Source organism: Trichoplax adhaerens, genomic scaffold (genome assembly GCF_000150275.1).
Source record: "Trichoplax adhaerens TRIADscaffold_15 genomic scaffold, whole genome shotgun sequence".
In the NCBI taxonomy this organism is placed as follows: domain Eukaryota; kingdom Metazoa; phylum Placozoa; class Uniplacotomia; order Trichoplacea; family Trichoplacidae; genus Trichoplax; species Trichoplax adhaerens.
In genome coordinates, this window is record NW_002060957.1 from 1449055 (window position 1) to 1471220 (window position 22166).

The 22166-nt window shown below is 34.5% G+C and overlaps 3 protein-coding genes across 3 annotated transcripts; 2 read left to right on the top strand and 1 right to left on the bottom strand.

The window, feature by feature from the left end:
• Positions 1–273: 273 nt before the first annotated feature.
• Positions 274–8160, top strand: TRIADDRAFT_60484 (uncharacterized protein; the record flags this gene model as incomplete). The annotated part of the gene is made up of 33 exons (XM_002116369.1): positions 274–324; positions 560–629; positions 810–859; positions 941–1054; positions 1179–1250; positions 1365–1393; positions 1465–1614; positions 1739–1853; positions 1972–2025; positions 2145–2223; positions 2286–2352; positions 2869–2914; positions 3073–3163; positions 3257–3315; positions 3412–3476; positions 3551–3614; positions 3742–3795; positions 3925–4259; positions 4416–4491; positions 4575–4619; positions 4730–4831; positions 4908–5024; positions 5170–5327; positions 5458–5515; positions 5614–5715; positions 5804–5913; positions 6487–6602; positions 6931–6995; positions 7079–7222; positions 7369–7483; positions 7586–7647; positions 7777–7857; positions 7990–8160. 33 exons carry the CDS (start codon positions 274–276, stop codon positions 8158–8160), a joined length of 3087 nt encoding a protein of 1028 aa, XP_002116405.1.
• An 871-nt stretch (positions 8161–9031) lies between these two features.
• On the bottom strand, positions 9032–10230 carry TRIADDRAFT_60485 (uncharacterized protein; the record flags this gene model as incomplete). Its single annotated transcript, XM_002116467.1, has 3 exons — positions 9032–9405; positions 9573–9832; positions 10046–10230. The coding sequence occupies 3 exons, from the start codon at positions 10228–10230 to the stop codon at positions 9032–9034; spliced, it is 819 nt and encodes a 272-aa protein (XP_002116503.1).
• Positions 10231–11179: 949 nt separating this feature from the next.
• TRIADDRAFT_60486 (uncharacterized protein) lies at positions 11180–19738 on the top strand (the record flags this gene model as incomplete). Its single annotated transcript, XM_002116370.1, has 27 exons — positions 11180–11217; positions 12495–12556; positions 12697–12776; positions 13560–13612; positions 14122–14233; positions 14330–14392; positions 14684–14752; positions 14866–15006; positions 15120–15281; positions 15380–15451; positions 15558–15619; positions 16047–16242; positions 16316–16429; positions 16524–16676; positions 16968–17077; positions 17274–17442; positions 17599–17666; positions 17737–17860; positions 17966–18088; positions 18165–18290; positions 18412–18537; positions 18589–18642; positions 18783–18844; positions 18919–19024; positions 19149–19331; positions 19428–19523; positions 19607–19738. 27 exons carry the CDS (start codon positions 11180–11182, stop codon positions 19736–19738), a joined length of 2856 nt encoding a protein of 951 aa, XP_002116406.1.
• Between the last annotated feature and the right edge of the window lie 2428 nt (positions 19739–22166).

Below are 22166 nucleotides of genomic sequence, written 5' to 3' on the forward strand. Positions count from 1 at the left end.
AGTGGGATCGAATTGTATTTCATTTCACGATAGTATCCTACAAGTAACATTTTGGGTTAGATCGAATTTCTGTTACAAGGGATCACTGAAAATTTCATGGGTTTGTATATTCAAGCTGGAAATGATCCATAAGACAACATTACTCTAGCTAATTTCACCTTAGACAGGGCTGATTCATCTACTACAATCAGTTTGGCAATTAACATTGGGTGGCTAGTCCAAATCAAGCTTTAATAGTTTGTAGAAATTTATTGTATTACGTATTTATCACCAATGGAGGGTCTAGACAAGCTATATCCCCTTGAAAATTTCGATATTTCCGAAGTAAGTACATTCTCAACCTGGCACTTTCTAATTCAATCACAAGATAGATAATGCAAACAAGATAATTCTTTTTTAGTCGCCTGCTTTCAACGCTTCTCTTAAATTTCTTACTTTAATAATAGCAAAATTTCAACTTGCTTAACTTGTAAATTAATGACAGATTGGGTTAGATATCACGGCTACATTATTACTTGACGCGCATTTTTAATTTCCACCGTGTTATTGATCAATTTAGAAAGATTTTCAGGACAAATTTATTACCGCTGCTGGACCGATTAGTTTATTTGCAACTGGGAACGACTCAGGTTCGTGGTAGAATACCAATTCTTATAATCAGTTGAAGCAATTACCAATTACTAATTTCTTAGACTATGCTGATTGTTTACGATAAAACTAATTCTGTAGTCATCACTTAGTCATGAGATAATTTTTAAGTGATATCATGTGGAATGAGCAATATTTTGCAATTATCGTATCATAACTAGATGATATTGCAGCCGAATTACAACATGAAAGAACGCTGACCCCAATCCAGGTTAGAATTCCAGTGAAATGTTTATTGCATAAAGACAATAATATGGATAAAACTTTTAACTTCATTTCACTTCATATCCAGGATGCCTTGGTATCCCTGCCGGCAAGTTTGAATAATTTTCTTCAAATTCTTCGCCCTCGAATTCGACCGAAAGGAGTTCTTGAATATTTAACTGTCAATAACCAGCAAGAATTCGTAAGATACAATTGATTACATAAACTAAAGTGATTTTATGAAAATTGTACTCTTGTGATTATTTTATATTTTTGATCACGAATCAGCATTATTTTAAAGAATTTTGCTTATTTGACAATTGCAGGTTACCGTTATTACTGGAGAAATTAGTAATATATGGCCGGATTTACAAGATGTCGCACATGACCCTTATTTAGTATGTAGCTTCTTTATAAATTTCTCCATAAATTCATCAAAAGCGAATTATGTTAGAGAGTTTTAAGTAGTACAAAATATAATTAATAGCTAATTTATCTCTACTTAATGTTAGGATGAAGAAAGCAATTTCCAGTTAAAAAGGTGAACTCTGGATAAATTTAAAACTCATTCCGTTGGCTCCTACCTTAATGATTTTATATTTTAATAAATAGGCGAATTATGATGAATATTATTATTACAGCAGAGGAATTATTCCATAAGTACTTGGACAGCGCAGAGACTTTAAACAAACGTGGCGTTTTCAGTGCAGCTGCTAATTCAAGCCGTTTACAGGCCCAATTAGCAATTGAGGCACATAAGAGGTTGATCTAAATTTAATGATATATGCAAACTACACTATAGCAGTCGCTAAAGCAGATTTGAAGTTTATTAAATCCTCATAATGTCTGTGAAGAAAAAATTAAATTTCTTGCAATTTATTCTCAGATTTAACGTCTTAGCTCTTCGTCGTGTTATTCTGGCTGAAATGAAAGCAGAGCAAAGTCTGTTTAGCGCCAACATCAACAATGAGAAAGTGAAGAGAGAGCGAGGATTTACTAAAGTATTGCATAATTTATTCCGTAGAATTTTGATTGCCGGAGATAACATGCTGTTCGTGAGATATTACTATTAGCTCTTAGCTTACAATGTCCATCTAATACTTTCCATATAAACTATAGCTAGAACGAAGAGATTTTCACTTGGAAAAGTCGATAGAAGCAGAAGTAAATGAGGTACGGAAGCTGTAAAATGAAATTACTTCTAATTTTACTGTATTAGCCTATACAGTTTATATGAATGTGCACCAGGATTAAAAATATAATATTAACACAAACCGCATGATTTATTGTAGCTTAAATCAAAGATGCCTTCAATTCCCAAGCATTATCAACATTATGATGAATTATCGGCACTCTATGGAATTGTTGAGTGTAAGTTATAGTTTCTAGGCGCAATTCTACCATCACCATTCTAAAAGTATTTTCAATCACAGCCGAGCAAAGCAATACAGGAATAGATGTTTACAATGAAAGTGAAATGAATGAGGCGGGGCAAGAGAGGTAACTTTACTTGATGCTCTAAATTTAATTCATGTAGTAATCGATTGTACTGGAAGGCCTTGCCTAAATGTTATCAATAACTTTGTTACCTGAGTAATTCTAGAGTATCTCATAAAGACGAATCTATTTAATCCTTTAATATCCAGGATTATATAACAAAGATACATATAGTACTGGTAGATTTGATAACATCTAGAATTATTAACTAGACTATACATAAATCAATCCATTTCAGTTTAAGATTTGCATCCAATAACTGTGATACTTAAGATATTTAGAGGCAATAATATTCTCTTTTATTGTCAGGTATCAAAGATTAGAATATCTTCAGAGCGATTTGATTTTTCCATGATACCAATCAATATAAACTAAAAGATGTAGTCTTCGCTGATTATCCTTCTTATAAAGTAGTAGTACTAACTACGATATGCACGAAAAGTCTTTATGTAAGAATTCTGAAATAAGATCAATGCACCTGCTGATGGTCCATTCAATTTTTACGATGTTGATTTATAGTACCTTCAGTGAGGAAATCGAGCCATTCACCAATTTCGGTCTTCGGGTAAATAGAACTTTCTTGCTAATATTTGTTGAATATATTGTTGAGATAATGATTATCTTGCTGTTTATATTTAACATCTAGAGTAAAATGATATGCAATATATATTTTTGTTGTATCATAATATTATTCTGTGGGAAATGTTACTTTACTTTTAATAGCGTTGCGAATCTATGCCAAAGCTAAATCGAGGGAATACTGAAGATTTTGCTACTGAATGTGGCTTAGATGGGGATGAAGTTCGGCGTCTTGGTAAAGTATAGTAACTATACTGGATTGCATTATTACAATAATCAAGAATAAATCAATTTTGCTTATTGGATATCCCAATAAATTTTAATCTAGGTCCAGAAATATATCCAGGCGGTACAATTACTAAAACTACTAGTGTTGATCAACTTGATGTAAGATAAGAATTGGGATCGATGCGGATAGCTACCATACTAGGATAGTTTTAATCAGTAGCCTAACAGGATTTTAATATTCTTCTATTTCAACAGCTGATCGGCATTTATGACAGTGAAAATAAAAATGCAACTTCATCTGAAGAGGATTATCAGTCCAGGTTAATCTATACATAGCCTGCCATTTATTGCTAGATCATTCTAGAATGATTCAATTGTCATCTTACCTTTACAGATTTGGAACTCGCGAATATATTGCAGAAGATCTGAGGAGATTAACTGCGACGCATAACGTTGAGGTATGTATATCATTTTATATAACTCTACTCTTGTCAGGAATGCGTCCTTAAGGCTTATAGATCAGAGAGTATTTAGACCTATATCGTCTCATTTACGCTATGATTTGGTCATGTTGATAATTTTTAGTCAGCTTTAGTTGATATTAAAGATGAAGATGCAGAACTACCTCCGCTTCTTCAGGTAGGTACCGTTAAATAAATAGACGTGATGAAAATAAATTGGAATTCACGAAAGAATTCATTCGTTTCTCGATTGTAGCGACATCTATTAACCCTACACTAATACTTTCTTCTAATTAAAATACCGAAGGCTTTAGTAAAAACTTATGTCCAAACTACGAAAAGAACTAAAACTGAGAAGGTTAAAGTTGAAATTCCGGTTAAGAAAGTCAGTTCAGTTTTAGATACAAGAGAAATTAAATCCAAAACACCGATGGGAGCTCGCCGAAGTAGTGTTGCTGCTGCTTTGCTTGATCTTAATTTAAAATCTCTGGATTCAAGACTGAAATCATCATCAAGTCGGCGTTCGAGCAGTATTCAAAGTCCAGTTTTGGAGAGTTTATTGCCGTCTCCAAAACGTCATTCATTAGCTGATGTCGATGAAAATTTACAAGAAGGTCTTATAGACGCAACTTATGCATTTAAGTAAGAGGAGTTGTTTGGTTTTCGTTTTAATTTATCGAAATGGATCGATAAACTTAATTTGATAAATTTCGTTTCTGGCTTATCTTAATGGATTGATTTCGTGCTGGCTAGCATTAAGAGATGCAAAATTAAACTCCTTTTATCCTTCTATTTAAGACTTCAAGAAGTTATTGAAGAAGATGAAGCTGATGATAGTGAAACTCAAACTGAGACCGCTGTCGATAATTTCCAGGTTAATATCGCTAAATTTGCATTTGATCATTGATTGAAAGCCCGATTCCTTAAATACAATCTTTCATTCCGTGTAATGCTTAGGAAGTTCCTCAACCTGCAGTATTCCAAATGAAATTATTCGATAAAGTGAGAGCCGTATCTAAGAAACTGCCCATTAGAATAGAACACTGTTCGTTGGAATATTCGCCATTCTAGTCTACTAACTTATACATACTTTTAATTTCTTTGTAATTTAGTCTACAGTTCGATTAGCTGACGTACGAGTTTCAAATCGAGTTTCAAATACGTCTTTAACTCTGGAATGTGTACCAACGATTTATAACGATATGACAAGCGAGGTAGATGAGATAGATTGAAGATAAAATAAGGGTTAATAAGATCTAAAAATGAACATCAATTAATTGCACGGTGTAGATCGATAATAAAACTGTCACATGGCTGGATCGTAATCTTTTTGTTGGAGAAGAAGTGAAGAGTGTTTATGAAGAAGTCATGAAATCTATTGATAGAGATCATTTAATTTTTGATCAGGTAATAAGTTTTCATGAATGAGATGGCTATTCGAACAGCTACTGGAAGATAAATTTATGTACTTAATCGTATCCTATTTACATATTAGCGTCTGTGAAAGGTTTTACTAAGGGTTCGATTACATTTATCATTATCATTACTTCAGGGCGATAATCTTGAACCATGCCCGGAAAGTATCAATTTATCTGATTTCATGATATCAGCAACATTAAAGCAAAAACCTAGGCATAGAATCATTAACAGAGGTTTACAGTCGAATAAGAAACATTTTGGGAGGCATACGGCAGAAATGTGGGCAAAACGGTTGGTTTAAAGTACTACCAACAACGATCAAGCTTTGAGACTTACAAAAATTAACCTATAATAATATTATATTAGTTTTTTCTACTCTGTTTTCTATCATAATAAAATGCTCTGAATATATTTGCACTAGGGATCGCTTGCTGGAACAACGAATGAACATGAAAGATATTCTTAAAGCCGATCCAACTGTAATGATAACGATGTCTATCGATAGATATTTGTGAAATTTTTACCCCTTGGTCAATAGTGGATTACTTTATTATTATTGATTTCCGCCTACTTTTAGAGATCGAATCAGAACAAGGAATTACGAGCTTATGCCTCATGGCTTGCAGCATGGAAATCTCACATCAGCTCTGGTGATTACGTTAAATATTTATCTCAACAGGTACTTGAAATAACCTAATCTTAATAAATTTGTTTATTAACTTATAGCACGAGAATAAATCCATTGGTTTCTATTTTTGATGATATAGGAATCGGATTTTCTATCAGTTTTATTTCATTTTTATAATTCGGATGATGAAGATAGCGATGAAGAGGATAAAAGATGTCAACCCGATCCAGAAGAACTCGAAAGACAGAGGTAGGCCTAATCATTTTATTAAGGAATAGATTATTTAATTATAATTAACAGTAGCTAAGGCTACATTATCATTGTTATAAGCTTGACAAAGGCGACAGCATAATTAGTAATCAAATTCTGTGATTTATTAATGACAGGTTTAAGAATAGATTAGTAGCAAGAGTTTAGGATGTGCCATTAGCACAAGTAGCATTCATATTCGTATACTTACTTTCAGTTTGAGTTAGCAAAGGTGCGTTTTTGAGTATTTAGTTTCTAATAGTGTTCGATATCCTAACGTACATATTTAAAATTCGTTTAATGACTATGTAGATATATTTGACCAAAATTTCGAACATGACAGTAACTAGATTGTTTCCACCGAGTAGTCAATCTTACTGCGAATAAAATTATCAATGTCACTATTGAGTTACTGTATGAAAATCCTGCATCAATTTTAATATTAATACTTTGGCAACCATAGAGTTTATAAAATTGCTAGCTTATATTTACACCTTAAAGTCTATTTACTAGAACGAGTAATACTTGCAGATACTTTAAGGAATCTCTTTTTATTACTAAATATTTTATTAGAATTCATCAAGAGAAATTACAGAATGCACTCAATCTGAAATCAGTATACGAATCTGGATACTGGAATGTTAACACAGTTGCTTTAGGCGGTTTAGGACAGGATCCTGACGTTGATGGTAAGAATCTAAGTCTGAATATTTTATAATGCATTTGTATCATTATTAAACCTTCCATCGATTACCATATGATAATATAGCAATGGAGAGCCAGGATTACAATACTTTAAAGAAACGTGAGTTTTATTTAGCTTCGTTTGTTACGTTTGTAAAAATATTCTACATAGAAGGATAAAACATGCCGATTATAGATAGAGGGTTATATAATCAAGGTTAATGTTAATTTCAAGCTTTGCTTTCGCTATGCACAATGTGGAAAGAAAGGAATGCTGTTCTTGATTCACAAAGTCTGAAATTTAATACTATGATATTTTTTGAATTATTCTAGTTGAGCCAGTTCCTCAATCTGATAAAGACGGTAAACTTTCCGCTTATAGGGCGAGAAGAGATCCAGTAAGTTTCATATTGAGGTTTAAGTAATGCCATACTGTGAACTTATAAGGAATTTTTGAAAATTTGCAACTTTTACGGAATAGACGAGATTAAGCAAATCGTCTAAAACTTTAAGCCTACAAGACCGACTATCCAATGTTTGGACATCGCTGTGGTTACCGGAAGCACATAGAATTGATATGGCACTTAAATATAGCTCAGATAAATTTAGAAAAGATCTTGAAAAGGTTACTTTGATTTTCTATTACACTAGATCAGTATTAATCGTTGCAAAGTAAGGAAAGGATGCTAATTGCTTCCCATTTCCAATCCATGTAGTTTAAATACCTTAGGATGCATGATTGCTTATCATATGGATGACTGTCTTTAATAGGTTGTCATTGATTGGGAAGAAGTTACCGATATCATATTGCGTCGTGAAAGTATTATTGCTCGATTGGAAGCTTTTGAAAGGACAGCATCCGATCCAAAACGTTTCTTCCTAAAAGGTAGTTTCAATTAGCTAAGGCTTTTGGTTTGTATCCTTGACATGAGTCAGTATATCGTTTTAGTTTCCTTACAATGAATTAACACTACCGTATCTTGTATAGGTTCTAAAGGATCCTCAGTACATCGATTGACTGAAGCAAAGGAAAGAAGCCAGTTGTATAATGTAAGTCTGGCACTGATCAGTCACGATTATTAACGATATAGCCATAGATCGCCGGATATGCGAATTTATTTATCGGTCTATCTTGGCAAATTAAGCTAATGATAGACTTTAATACCTGATTTTATCTAGACATTACAAGAAATTGAGCCGCAAATCACTGACACAGTACAAAAAATTGAAACGAAATATGGAGATGTTGTTGCTTATCAGGTATTTTTGACGTAATTGATGGTGAAATAGATACGATGGAATCAATTTCAATTTCCATCGACTGATTCCTATCCTAGTTTCAAGATCAATTTATAGAGCGTATTCAAGCAATTTTTCATTTATAATCAATAGGGACGACCATACTTGGATAAAATTAAGCGGGATAAAGTAGAAATGCTCTACTGGTTACATCAAGAACGAAGGCAGGCTGCCATTGAAAATGATATTAGTAATCAATTCCATAGGGGATCACCTAATCGTCTACCTGAATTAATGGCCATCGATGCTAATGCTCTATTATAGAGCGTAGGAAAATATTAATGGCAAAGATTATAACAATTTTGTTAAACATGTTTGTAAATACCTTGGAGATTCGTGTACAGCAAGTTAAAATGAGGCCAGATAGAGTTTATGATGTAAATGGATTATTTCTATGATATAATAATTCTTATGCATGGATATTTAATGATCATAGCAATTTATATTCATTACCTTTTATAGTATATACCAAAATGTATTTTTATATCAAAGAAAAACCAGGTTTTGGAAGGATATCATTTTACATTGTAATTTATTATAATATAATAGCTTAACTTGCAGTTAATTGTATAAATAAAATATTTTCATTGCAAGTAATCACTTTAGTCTTTAATATTGCCTTGATATAGGAGGAGATGATTCTCCATGGGAGAATGTTATTATTGGCGAAATAACATGCAACTGTAGCAATATACAGTACATAATAATCGGATTTATAAAACAGTAATAGTCTTATCGCTTTAGTTTATGATGGATATTTCTTAATGGAGAAAATGCTATACGATTTACAACGCGGGTAAAATAATCGTTGGTACTATAGGTAGCAATCCAACATGGTACAGCTGTACCATGGCTACTTCATGTAGTCGAATTTAAGCAAAATTACCATCCTATAGCAAATTATTCTATGTTGATAATTACTGCTAAAAATATATTTAGCGCAACTAAGTAATTATCGGAGCAATCTATCATGGAACAACAGTACTATGGTTACTTCATGAGTCTAGTTCAAGCTAAATTGCAATCCTATGACAAATTATTTCATTTTTAAAAATCTCCCATAAAATACATTTAATGTAACAAAGTAGTTATCGAACCTATTCCAAGAATCTTTAAAAATGGAGCAAGATAGAGATTATTGATGACTACCGGCATTCTTCATAAACTTATCTCGTAAATGTTGGATATCATCTACTGGAACAATCTGTGTGATAATAGCAACTTCATTTTCAAATTTACAACTAATATTCAACTTATCAACAGTAAAATGATAAACTTCATCCGTGCATTTATTTCTTCGATACGTCGATCTCGGATCAGATGCCACAACATCATGAATAACCGATCGTGCTTCATCGCTATCTTTTAATAATTGCAGCTGATATTTGGAATGGCTAGTGTTATTCTCGCTTGGGAAGAATTGTTGTAAATCATCCTCCGCTTGTGAAGTAAATTGTACAGTGAGCGGTTTTACTGGAGGTAAAGTAAGCCAAGATGCTAATTGAATATCTACAAAGCAAGACAGATTATTCCAAGTCAATTTTATCTGGCTTCCTTCCTTCATTCTGTACGAGGTTGATTTTAGTGAAGTTCGATTAACAAAGAATTTTAATACATGGTTATATTTCATGGTCTATCTAATGTAACCTATCTGTTAAGATTAGACATCAATATACCTTGATCGGCTGGTGGATTATCATAATCTGGTATGTATGGTTTAATATCAAGGATTGGTGTGCCGTCAACAATATCAATGCCCGATAGATGGATGATGTTACCGTCGACTTTATCTAGTTTGGCTAGAGTTAAGCCAATAGGATTAGGACGATGAGGACTGCGCGATGCAAAAACACCAATTTTTTCCCCGTCTAACCGGGGAGGCTTAATTTTAGCTCGTACATGGGTATTTTCATTCATATGGAATAGGAAAATTAACCTGAAAAAGGGAGATAATCAATTTGTATGCTAAAATTGCTATGTGTAAAAGACATGCAACGGTGTTTAAATACGCGTATGACATGCCTACTTAATCCTATTCCTATTTACAGAACGGTCGATCAATACTATTGTTGCTGATCAAACGTTGATTTGTAATAGCTCTATATCTATTTTAATCTATTACAATATGACAAAATATAGAATAACTTACCAGACATGAGAGAATTGTTGTAAACTCATCAGTGAATGATGAGGGTTGGTAAAATTGGATTCAATGGCAAGTTGAGCTCGGGATTGGCGACAGACTGATGGTTGGCGCGGTGAGCCATTTTTCTCGACAAAACAAGACTTTAAATAGCCAATCGCATTAAATGTTATTGGAGGCATGGAAGACATGATTCTCTTACAATCAATGTTGTAATAAATAGCAACACCTTTGATCGAGAATCGCATAGCAATGACAATGGTATAAATGAAAAGGAGCAAACGAGTCTACTCGATTAATTTCCGTGTCCTTCAGCTCAATGATCCACTTATGACGTTGATTAATGCTGATAGTGGAATAGAAAACTCGTCTTTAATACGCCAATTGATCTCGACACTATTTTAATTGGATTGAATAAAGTATCTAATTCACTGTGCAATGATATCCTACGTCATGTGCAAGTCAAAATAGCCAAATTGTCTTTCTGCAATTCGTGGTGATTGATGTCGATCGTAATTCATTTGCTACCGATGAAGATTAAAGGTATGTCCGCTCTAACTGACACTGTCTAGCATTCATCAATATAATCTTAGGCAATTGAGTTCGACTTGTATCCAGTAGTCCAAGTTGATAATGATGTAGCGTAGCTTCAAGGTAGTCCAATATTGCTCGATCGAGTTGGAGAAGCTGAGATACCTAGAAGCAGCTCCAGCTCAGGAGGTGCAAGCAAGCAGAGCTTGACCTATAGCTGGACCTGCAGTACAGTACGATTGTTGTTGAAATTATCAGTGGGTGCCAACTCGATTTCACTGCCTATTTCCATATGGATATCGTATGATCGATATCCTGTTTCCGACGCACTCTGTTCAGGTAGAGGTGGATGATGTTTGCATCGGATACCTGGAGGCATGGACTACTCGAATAAGACCTGGAAAGATCACCCTTGGACGGACAGACATTTTCAAAATATTGTGCCCAATTCTTGGTGATGACAGTGTTTTAGTATGCAGACGGTCGATTTTGAATTGACTAATTTTTTGTAAATTAAGTAATATTACGTTGAGTCTTATAATCTATTACTAAGTTTGGCTAGGAAACAGTTATATAAGATCGTCGATGGTATTGAAATTAGTACTAGTGATGTCGAAAAGAGGCAAGGAAGATCCATACAACGTCCTGTAAGTTGTCATTTTTCGATACTGTCCGCCTCATTTCATTTGCTAAGAATAGTCCGTCTGTCTGAATGATTGAACTGGTGTACTGTACTGTACACTCAGTGTACAGTACAGTACAGTGAGTGTACAGTACAGTACACTGTACTGTACAGTACAGTACTGCTCAAATGAGAAAGAAAGGAAAGAGGGGACGTAAAAGCGATCGTTGACTATACAGTCATCTTTGGTAGGCTTGAAAACTGAAATAAGGGTCTTTCTATCTAGCTCGTATTGAGTGGATGACTGTTCACGTACTTGGATAGACTTGCTGGCTATTGATGAAGTAGCTCGACTGCTTGTATCCAGTCATATTGACACACTCCATGTCCAGGAGTCCTGGAGTCTGTTTCTACAAAGGGCAGCAAACGAGGAAGGAGGGGACAGGGCGCTACTTTCGGTACAAAATAAAGTGGAGGCTGTTCCCGTCATTCTACTATATCGTATCAATGAAAGGGTATAACTAGAACATACTGCACAAAACCAACTTAGCAGCAGTTTGCAGCTAATTTAGATACGATTAGTAGAGAGTATAGGAGCTATTTCACCTCGTAAAATGGTCTGAGTAGCGACTATAGTCGTCAAGGAAGGGACGCGCCTACACGTATTTCATCACTTGAAGAACAAGTCGCAGACTGTAGAGATTGTATGGAATGCGCAGCCATGTTTGAGATGTCATGCTGATACAGTGTGATTGAACTCCAGCCTCGTCATGCTGCTGGTAGCGATGGATGATAGTGTAGTATGGAATTTTCAGACTGTTTGAAACAGCCTACCCTAGTACTGGCCAGATCGGCTTGGATCGTGTCTGGATTTCCGCAGTCCGTAGCTCGTCCCATTCTTATTACCCGCCCAGTTCTTAATAATCTTGCAGCAACTCGAGATCAAGCTCGACGACTGGCGGCGCTTCCGCCATTTTTCCGATCGTTACCACTAGAAATGCCTATAGGATTGGCTTATCCTCTAGAATCGACCGCTTAATTAGTCTGCAATTGTTCATTACGACTTGTTGATTATTGGTGTCTTGATTATATGTGTTCATTTTGCTAATGGCATTGGATAGCAGCGTTGAAGATGAACAGCAATACTCCCGAGGCTCTCTGTTGGAAATCCGCCTCAAAAATTTCTTGTAATGGCATTTGCATTCCAATGAAAGACTTATGTCTATGGATTGAAATAGCCATCTTCTATTCAGATTGATGATCTTCCTTAACAGAATGCTGTTTCTATTTTGTTGGATATAGGACTTATTCGGATTGTAAATTTCGTTTTGGTCCAAAAATGAACTTAGTCGCAGGACCTAACGGTAGGTAGAAAATAGCTAGTTTGATGCTGGTGGTCGTTATGGAAGTTAAGGATGATCGAATTAACTTACGCTTAAATACAGTTCTTGGGGCTAAAAAAGTTCGAAGTTGACAAACGATATTATGGTTCTATGCATGTTAGGATCTGGTAAATCTTCCATTGTGTGTGCAGTATGTCTAGGATTAGCAGGTTCTCCGAGTGTTTTGGGTAGAGCTAAGCAAGTAAGTAAGCGTATTTCGTGTTGATTTTCCATGTCCATGCCAGTCATAATTGTATGCATGGTTATTATTTGATTATCCACTTGGCCTCTGATCTCCAGTACAATCTAATGAAATAATGCTAGCGTAATCTGGATTGAAATCAATCAATGCTATATGATACCATGCAATCCAAACGAATTTCAATAATCAAACTCAGAGTGTGCAAAGTGGGCAATCAATCTAATGATGATATCTAGAATTGCTGTCGTCATTGCCATGATATACTGTACAGCTATTCGATATACAGTAATCAATTGATGGCGCGGCATTACGGCTGCAAACAACGACAAGAAAACGCTTGCATAGCTCGTTATATGAAAGCGAATCCGAAATGAAGCATCCATGAAGCTATGCGGTCCAATAAAATGAACAGTAGACATTAAAAATACCACAAGAGGCAGAAATTGTTATCGTTGTCATAAGTGCTAGTATCTCCAGTGCATTGCAGCGGTACGGATTACAAATGGAATTCTGTGTACCTAAACTGCCCTCAAAATATGAAATTGAAATGATAATTAATTAAAGGACAGGCTTGACTGACACAACAATGCCTAAATCGAATGTTTTTATCAGTTAGAAGATTTGCAAACTCGTCGCCATATCTTGATAACAAACGACTCGAGCTGCTCAAATACTTGTTGACAGTGCCCACGACTCTAACACATTCCCGAAAATATTGATGGAATGGCGCTAAACAGAGTTCGGTCATCATATATTAAATTAATATTTTTTTACTTTATTTAGATCAAAGATTTTATCAAGCATGGCCAAATGGAAGCTATTGTAGAAATTACCCTGTAAGTACCATGTTCTATCGTAACGTGAATTAAATGAGACTTGCAGCTGGAACCGCATTAGTGCTTACTGCCACAATTTTCGACCTCAATCGCAGCAATAACGCACAAATAGCCTATCCTTTACAAATAGTGAGTGAATGGGCCGATTCAGCCGACTTATTCCTACTTTACAAGGAGAGAAATACCTACTTTAAGGATTTGAATGGATGATTCCTTTAATATACGTATTCATCATTATTCCGTTCGAGGGTTCTTGTTAAGCACTAGTAGTAGTAGTAGAGCTGACGCTAGGCCGCTATTTCCATTTTAATGAAGGTATAGATTCTTTGTACTGAAAATCGTTCACAGGATTATTGCATGGTGTATCAAATAAAATCAGTTTACCATAGGGGACCATAGACAGTGTTAGGCTGATAAATATTCGCAAAGGCCCTTACACTGTGTGTGATTGTCAATGCGGTCTCATCACAAATTGTTGCCCTGATATAACTATCAATTTTCCATCGTAGATTCGATCTACCACAAAGTACCGTTATTAAATCAGTTTTTAAGCAAAATAGCGATATGCAAGGCAGTACTAGTAACTGGTTCATAAATGGAACACAAAGTTCTAAAAAAAAGGTACGGCAGATACTGTTTTGCATTCGGTGATTTGATTTTTGCTCATGGCTCAAATAGACGAAAGATCGTCATAATGCATTTATTACCCTATTGTAGGTTGCAGAATTAGTTAAATCTTTCAACATTCAAGTGGATAATCTTTGCCAATTTCTACCTCAAGTGAGTCTATGCTGTACAATAATTCTACTGCTCTACTCAGTGGAAAGTAGTAATAAAATTACAAGTAGATTTATTTGGGCATCTAAACTTTATCTTCTATCAAAATTGGTAAAGACTGTACTAATACGTGTTTACATGCTTCCGTAATTTACCTAAAGGACAAAGTAGTAGAATTTGCTAGGTTGTCAAACGAAGATTTATTGAAGGAAACGGAAAAAACGGTTATGACTTGCCGCATTCTACTTTTACAGAAGCCCTTTTATGAACTAGTTGCAATTTATTTAAACACAGATCAATCCAGAGTTATATCAAAAACATCAAAAATTATTAAATTTTCGATCTGGAGAAGACAATCAAATGGTAAAATTTAGCCTTGGCGTGATTAAAAATCTATTTCCTCCGTTCATTTTCTTCTTAAGGTAATTGCGTGTTGCGGATAATTCTTTCTGGCTTCTTGCACTATTTAAAATTAGAAAGAAATTAACAAAAGGGAAGAACATTTAAAAGATCTTGAAAGTAAAAATCAAGTGTTGCATCAAAGAGTGCAAAGATATCGAGAACGCGAAAAGCATCAAGATAAACTTCGACTACTTAAAATAAAACGCTGTTGGGTGGTATGTATTTCAGCATTTAGCAGTTGTTGCCTATCTTAGTAGTTTAATCCTTTATTTTCAAGTACGTTGATTAAAGTAACCTTTACACACACTGCCACCTTTTTTAATGACAGGAATATAACAACCAACGAATGAAATATTTCCACAGTAAGAAAGAGTTACAGAAACTAGAGGATGAATTAAAAGCATTACGAGAATCTCACACGCCTCAGATAAATGCTATAGATAAGCTGAGAGAAAAGCGTACTAATTTAAAATTCAAAGTCGACAAACAGGTTTGTATCCTTCAGAGGATGTTGTCAAGTTTTACATGAAATTGTTTGCATGCCAATTAGTATAACGTAACACTCTTCTCTTACAATTTCTGAAACAGTCGACGGATATAAAGAATGACCAGAACAAGATTCGAGCTTGTAAAAGCGATAATTATAAACTTATTAAGAAGGTTGGCTTTAGCGTTCAATTTTTTAATTGAATTAGGTGTATGGACAATGGCAATCAATTTCTTTATTTTAATCATGTAGTAATGGTAAGTTTACTGTCCAAAATAGGCTGAAAATTTAAGGAATGATTTCAAACTCAAAGAGAAACATAACCAAGAAAGAGTAACAAGGTTTGAGAGTATATAACTGTGGCTCTGAAGGGAGCTTTTGATACCTTGTAGTAACGCATGACAATATCATAATCTCTAACTAATATAGAATAGATGATTTAAAAAGAAAGCTTGCCAGTGTTCAAGATGAGCTGAAATGTTTTCCTCCCATGCAGGAGTTGGAAGTAAACCACAATAATAATGTCCCTGTTAATAGATTTTTAAGTTTATTCATGAATTTGCATTGATTTTGATATCGGCACCTTAAATTAAAAGCAAGAAATCGCTCAAAAGTCATCTGAGTTTCGCCAGTTAGAAACGTCTCGGAGAATGCTTGTACCGGAAAAGGAAATGGCCGAAGGGCGCTGTCGTGACATAGCGACAGAGATTAAAGGTGTTACATTTATAAATTGTATACCTTATGTAAACGATTGTATTAATAACATAGATATTGCTTGGCTTTGTTTTTATATGAAGATATTGAAACAGATCTCAATAAAGCCAATGATGTCAAGACAGCAAGATTAGATATTGTGAGGGGCTATTCAAAGGATACCTATCAGGCGGCAAAATGGCTAAATGAGAATAAGAATGAACGCCAATTTAAGAATCCTACTGAAATTTGGGGTCCTATCGCAGTTGAGGTATAACTGCCTTAAAAATTGACGCCAGATATCGATAACCAAACTAAACATATATTTTACGGCTTTATTGCAGATCAATGTAAGAGATCAACGTTGTGCAAAATATGTGGAGAACCATATAGCTTTACGCGATATGATGGCATTCGTCTTCTCTAATAGTGATGATTCGAAGACGTTCCTTCAGGAGGTAATGATAGCTACAAAATAGGTCTTTGATAAAAGTTACAAATGACGTGGTCAGGATAAGTATGTTTATTTTCATTTTCATATTTCTTTATTAGGTTCGTGATAAACAGAAGCTAAATGTCAATGCAATTGTTCCCAATGGTCAGCCGATGGATCAATATAAACCGATTCATTCTATAGATAACATTCGGTATTTTGAATATTGTATTACTGATAGTGTTCAACTCGTAGTAACTCCTATCAAAAAGGTTTCATTAATGACTTATTATTGATGATCATTATACCATTGTTTAATTTATTAGCAAGTATGGTTTTAGCTGTTACATGAATTCCCTAATTGATGCACCAAGTACTGTCTTAAAGTACTTGTACAGTCAGTACAGAATTTATAAAGTTCCAATTGGGAATGAATCTGTAACACGACATACAAAGAAGGCATGTACTAGATTGGTTATTACAGGACTTTACAGCTAGTTGTGATTACTTGTAGATATTTATTCGCTTATTATTAAGTAATTAATTGCTTGATTTTGCTGTAGATTGTAAGTGACTTGAAAATAGACGACTTTTATGTCGCAAATGATCATCATGTTTGTCGGCGATCGAGATATGGCCAAAGAGAAATTTCAACACGAATTACAGCTATCAGGTCTGTTGATTGTTACGAATTAGCAAGACATTTTTTTGTATTGCTGTATTCGGAATTTTGCATGCTATCACCGATGGATATATACTTAGAAAGTGTTTAGCAATAGATGTTGTTTGATCGTCCTGCTAAAGTGGTATTCTTTATATAGTTCAAGTTTACACTACTAAGGATTACTCTGTTTTTTGGATAATTTTAGAGATGCAAGGTACCTTAATATCAATGTGGATACAGAACATGTCGAAGCCTTGAATAACAGAAGATCTGAATTGCAAGAGCAAGTCAGATCTGTACAGTCTGAAATTGCAAATATTAAGGAAAATCTTAAACCAATTGAGGCAGAGATTGCAACAATAAATCAAAGCAAAGTAAATATTTGACAAACTAAATTTAGTAGTAGTTAATTTAACGGATTAATTTTGTAATTAGTAATTGTGACATACACGTAAGTTATTATTATCACTTATGTATGCGTAAGCCTTAGATTGATATTAATGTAGCATTTATTAACTCGTAATACTTAGAAAATAATGGAAAATAGGAAGTCTAGAATAGTTGTTTTAGAAACTAAAATTAATGGATATCGGAAAAGGTTGGCTAATTAAGGTTGATATCATTTTGAAGGATTTTGCAATTGAATAAAATTTTCATTCTATTCCTAGTATTGAACAAGAAGAAGCTGTCTACTTTGATAAAGACGAAGAAGAAAATAAACTATTTAAAAATTTAAAAAATATAGACAAAGAGAAATTAGAATTAACTAAAAGAATGGCGAGTATTGTAGAGGTATGAGTAGGTTTCTTAATTGGGTTGGTTTCAACATAGTCCATGTCGTAATGTTTACTGATAATAGGTTTAGTTGATAAAGTTGTATTTTTGCTATTGCTTAAGCAATACGTTGACCGCGTCAAAAAGAATGTCATAGACCTGGTCAAATTGTTAGACATTAACCGAGAATATGAATACTATTCGGAAATATTGGCTAGGGCCGAAAAAGAAGCTACAGATGTCATTGTAAGAAGGAGTATTGTATTGATTGGAGATTACTATACTGCGATAATAAACTAAGTTTATCAACTTAAATCATTAGGAGCAAAGAGCTAGGAAAATGAAGGAGACTCAAGTGCTAAAGGATGCTGCTAAGAATGCATTAAATGTTGCCAAGAAAGAAAGTAACGTTGGACAGAAAGAAAATCTACCAAGGGAACTACAGGAAGTAATACGCTCAGTTGTTTTGTTATTTCAATACTTTGGATAAAATGTTTTTAATGACTTAAATGGGGTCGATGTTTCTACAGAATGGTCTAACGAGATGTGCGTAACTTTTTAATTTATAGCAATTGTCACTGGAGCCAGATGATATCGAAGAGATTAATGAAAAGATTCAGGCAGAGAAATCGAAATTGCAATTAAATACTCAAGATGATGCATCTGTAACTGCCGGCATTTATTTTTATGTTTTTGTAAGGGACTGTGAGTTGTAGATTGATTGCTACTACGATTATTTATATTAGGTTGTTGATGAATATGAGAAGAATAATTCTGCTATAACGGCGCTTAAGAAAGAGGTATTGATTGCACTTTTGTTATCGGTATTTTACTGCTCTGTGAGGCTAACACAACTAATGCTAGGTTGACATAGTCAAATCTTGCGCTTAGAGCTTTGGTAGTATAAGGTCATCGTTATTGTTGATTTCCTTATTTATAGATTTCAAAGATGAAAGGAAAGATCTACGCTGAAAAGTATAAAGTAAAAGAATGCATTGATAGGTAATGATAGAATGGTAATTGTCAATGATCCATTTATTCTTGCGTGACCTTAAATTCTCTCTCTCTTATCAAAGCTGGACTACAGGTATTAAGCATATGACTGCCGGTATAGATCAGAAATTTCAACATTTCTTTAACAAGTTAAATTGTGTTGGAGAAATAAAATTGCGTACAAATAAGGTAATCAAGTACAATAGAGTAATGTATTATATTTTACCAAGTTACTGATAGTCTTGAATTAGTAATTATAATTTTAGGGGTTTTTTGATATCATGCTACATATCAATCCTACTTTTTTTAACAGGATGAAGATTTTTCTAAGTTTGCCATCGAAATTTGGGTTAAGTTTCGTTCGACCGACAAAGTTCAGTTACTAGATAGTCATTTACAAAGTGGTGGAGAGCGGAGTGTTGCTACCATAATCTACTTAATTTCCCTTCAAGAGTTTACTATTTGTCCGTTTAGAATTGTCGATGAAATTAATCAGGTCTCGATTATAGTAGAAATGTGTTGAGTTTCGTTTATTTAGATTATCTTTGGAGTTTTATAATGTGATGGTAGTACCCTTATGATATATTTTCAGGGTATGGATCCACAAAATGAAAAAAGGATATTCGAGTTTGTTCTAGAAGTATCATCCAATTCTAAAGTATCTCAATATTTACTTATTACGCCTAAGGTGAGTCAATTCACTGTTTTGCTGGACTGGCTAATGATTGATTTGTTTTTTGTAACTATTGTTTATGCTTTTATGTGTGATAGTTGTTACCAAATCTATGCTATGATGGTAAATTGACGGCGTTATTCATTTACAATGGTCCGAATATGTTGGATCAGCAACAATGGAATTTAAAGCGTTTCATTGGTAAAAAGCACATCGAGGGAAAAAAATGAAATCGTCAACATCAGCGTTATATCACCATTCTTCTCTTGTATTTGAAAAGTGCATGGAAGTTGTTAATTGTAAAGATATGTGGTTCGAGCATGATTTTATGTTACGTAGTGAATTATCGAAGTATTTAGTCTTGTAGCTTAGTCTACCAACATGTATGTGATTGGCCATTCGACCATGATAGTTTTGGGTCGTTTGTTATTGTTCTTACAGGATTTTGCAGTTGCACCCAATCGTGGATACCGACATAGTGTAATGTATCGCATTTATTGATTACCAGAAATAATTTGGCCATTAAAGTAATCGCTGATGAATGTTTAACATCGATAAACTATTTCAATGGTCATGCTGGTGATATTGTTTTATGTACTATAAAACTAAGAATAAATTATTCGTTCCTTCAACATTTGTATCTTGTATTAATTCCATTTGGTGGAGCGCTTTTAGGTTGATTGATGCTATCCCGCTGCTAGTGATTTTTTTTAATTTAATTAGACCTGAAGCAGTCAGCGCCTGCTGTATGCATAACAAGTGTGTAAGCACCAAACAGGTGAGTAGCGAAATGTGGTCATACAGAACGGATAAATCAATCGCTATCTGACGATTTTCGAAATGTCGACAAGAAGGTTTTTAGACGTACTGTATATATACTGTAGTAGTTTGCGTTGATTAGCGAGGTTACCTACCATTTCGATTTCAGTCGAATTTCTTAGCGAGAATAGAGTTTGGAAAGCATAATAGTTTCAGTAGGAATCTTATCACGTAGACATTGCGCTATTTATATATACACTTATAGCGAGAATATGTAGAAAAATGGAACGGATTATATATGTGGGAAGCATGACTAGCACTGTCCAAAAATTGAATATCAGTAGTCCGAATCGCAGTATATGCTTCCTAAACTGCGCTTTACTGATCCCTACATCTGATTGAGTAAAAAGATGATTAGTTTTAGGTCGTTAACAACAATAACGATGCAAAACTGATGATAGCAATATGTTTCTTAGAAAAACAACTTCAATGTTATTAAAAGTAAGCGCTCACGTTCTCTCCTGTTACAATAACCGAATCCATTTGTGAATTTGAGTACTGTAGGTGGAAGTTAGAAATTTTTCTTGCGTATTGACTGCTTCAAATAGAGAAAGCAAGAGAGTGCACATCTAGTACTGCATTATTCCACAGTATTGCACAAGTTTCAATTGAAGGCATTTTTAATGACCACTTTTATTTAGCTTAAGGAATTAATGCATACTGTCTCTTTTTTGTCATGCAGTCGTAAGTATCGCCGTGCGACATTTCCTTAACTGGTAGGACTGATTGAAGAGAGAGTGTTTCTGTAGTACTATACAAGTTTCAACTGAAGGCATTATTTATGATCATTTTATGCTATCAATCAATATATCTTGTCTCTTTTGGTTATCCAGTCGTAAAATCTCGGTGAGATACTTCTTTTCTCGGCAACACTGCTTCAAGAGAGAATGCACCTAGAATACTGTACTGTCCCAGTAATAAACGGTCAAGATTGGAAACTTTTTCCAATTTGATATTCAAGACATACCCTCGTATTTGAATGACCATTGGTGTAAAGAATCAATGCATGCTGTCTCTCCTTTGCTAGTCTCAATGAGATATTTTCTTTTCTAAGGCATGATATTTTTTCATAATCTTCATTTAAGGCTAGTACGCGTACTTGAATGACCATTTTAAGCAAGAATCAAATGCATGCTGCGTTCTTTCTGTAATCGAGTCATGCAGTCAAATAATCGGGACACTTCCTTTTGTGGCAGGACTGCTTGGAGAGAGAATGCGTCTACAGTACCTATCAGTAAGCAGTCAAGACTTGTACAAGCATATTTAAATGACCATTTCATGTTTAGAATGAATTCATGCTATCCATCTCTTTTTGTAGTTTAGTCACAGAGTATCCGTGAGACACTTCCTTTGGTAGCAGAACTGCTTCTCTCTCTCAAGAGTGCGTCTACAATATTGTACTGTATCAGCAAACAGTAAAGACTTGAAACTTTTTAAGGCTTGTACGTGTATTTGGAAATGACCATTTTATGCAAAGTATCAATGCATACGGTCTCTTTTTAGGAGTTGAATCGTGGAATGAGAAGATTGAGATGCATCCCTTGCTAGCCCTATACAGTACACTGCAGTGATTGCCGTCTTAACAAGTAGTTCGCATAGGCAACTTTTCAAGACTTGTACGCCTATTTGAATGATCGATCAATGCATGCTGTCTCTCTTTTGTAGTCCAGCCATCAAATCTCAGTAATATACTTGTATTCTCGGTAGAACTGCTGTCAAAAGAGACTACTCTACGGTCTTGTCTTCGTCTCCGCTACTGCAACATGGCAGAGGAAATGCATTCAACTTTGCATTTTAGGAGAGAAAGAGAGAATGACAAGTCCTACTGCCATCGTCGAC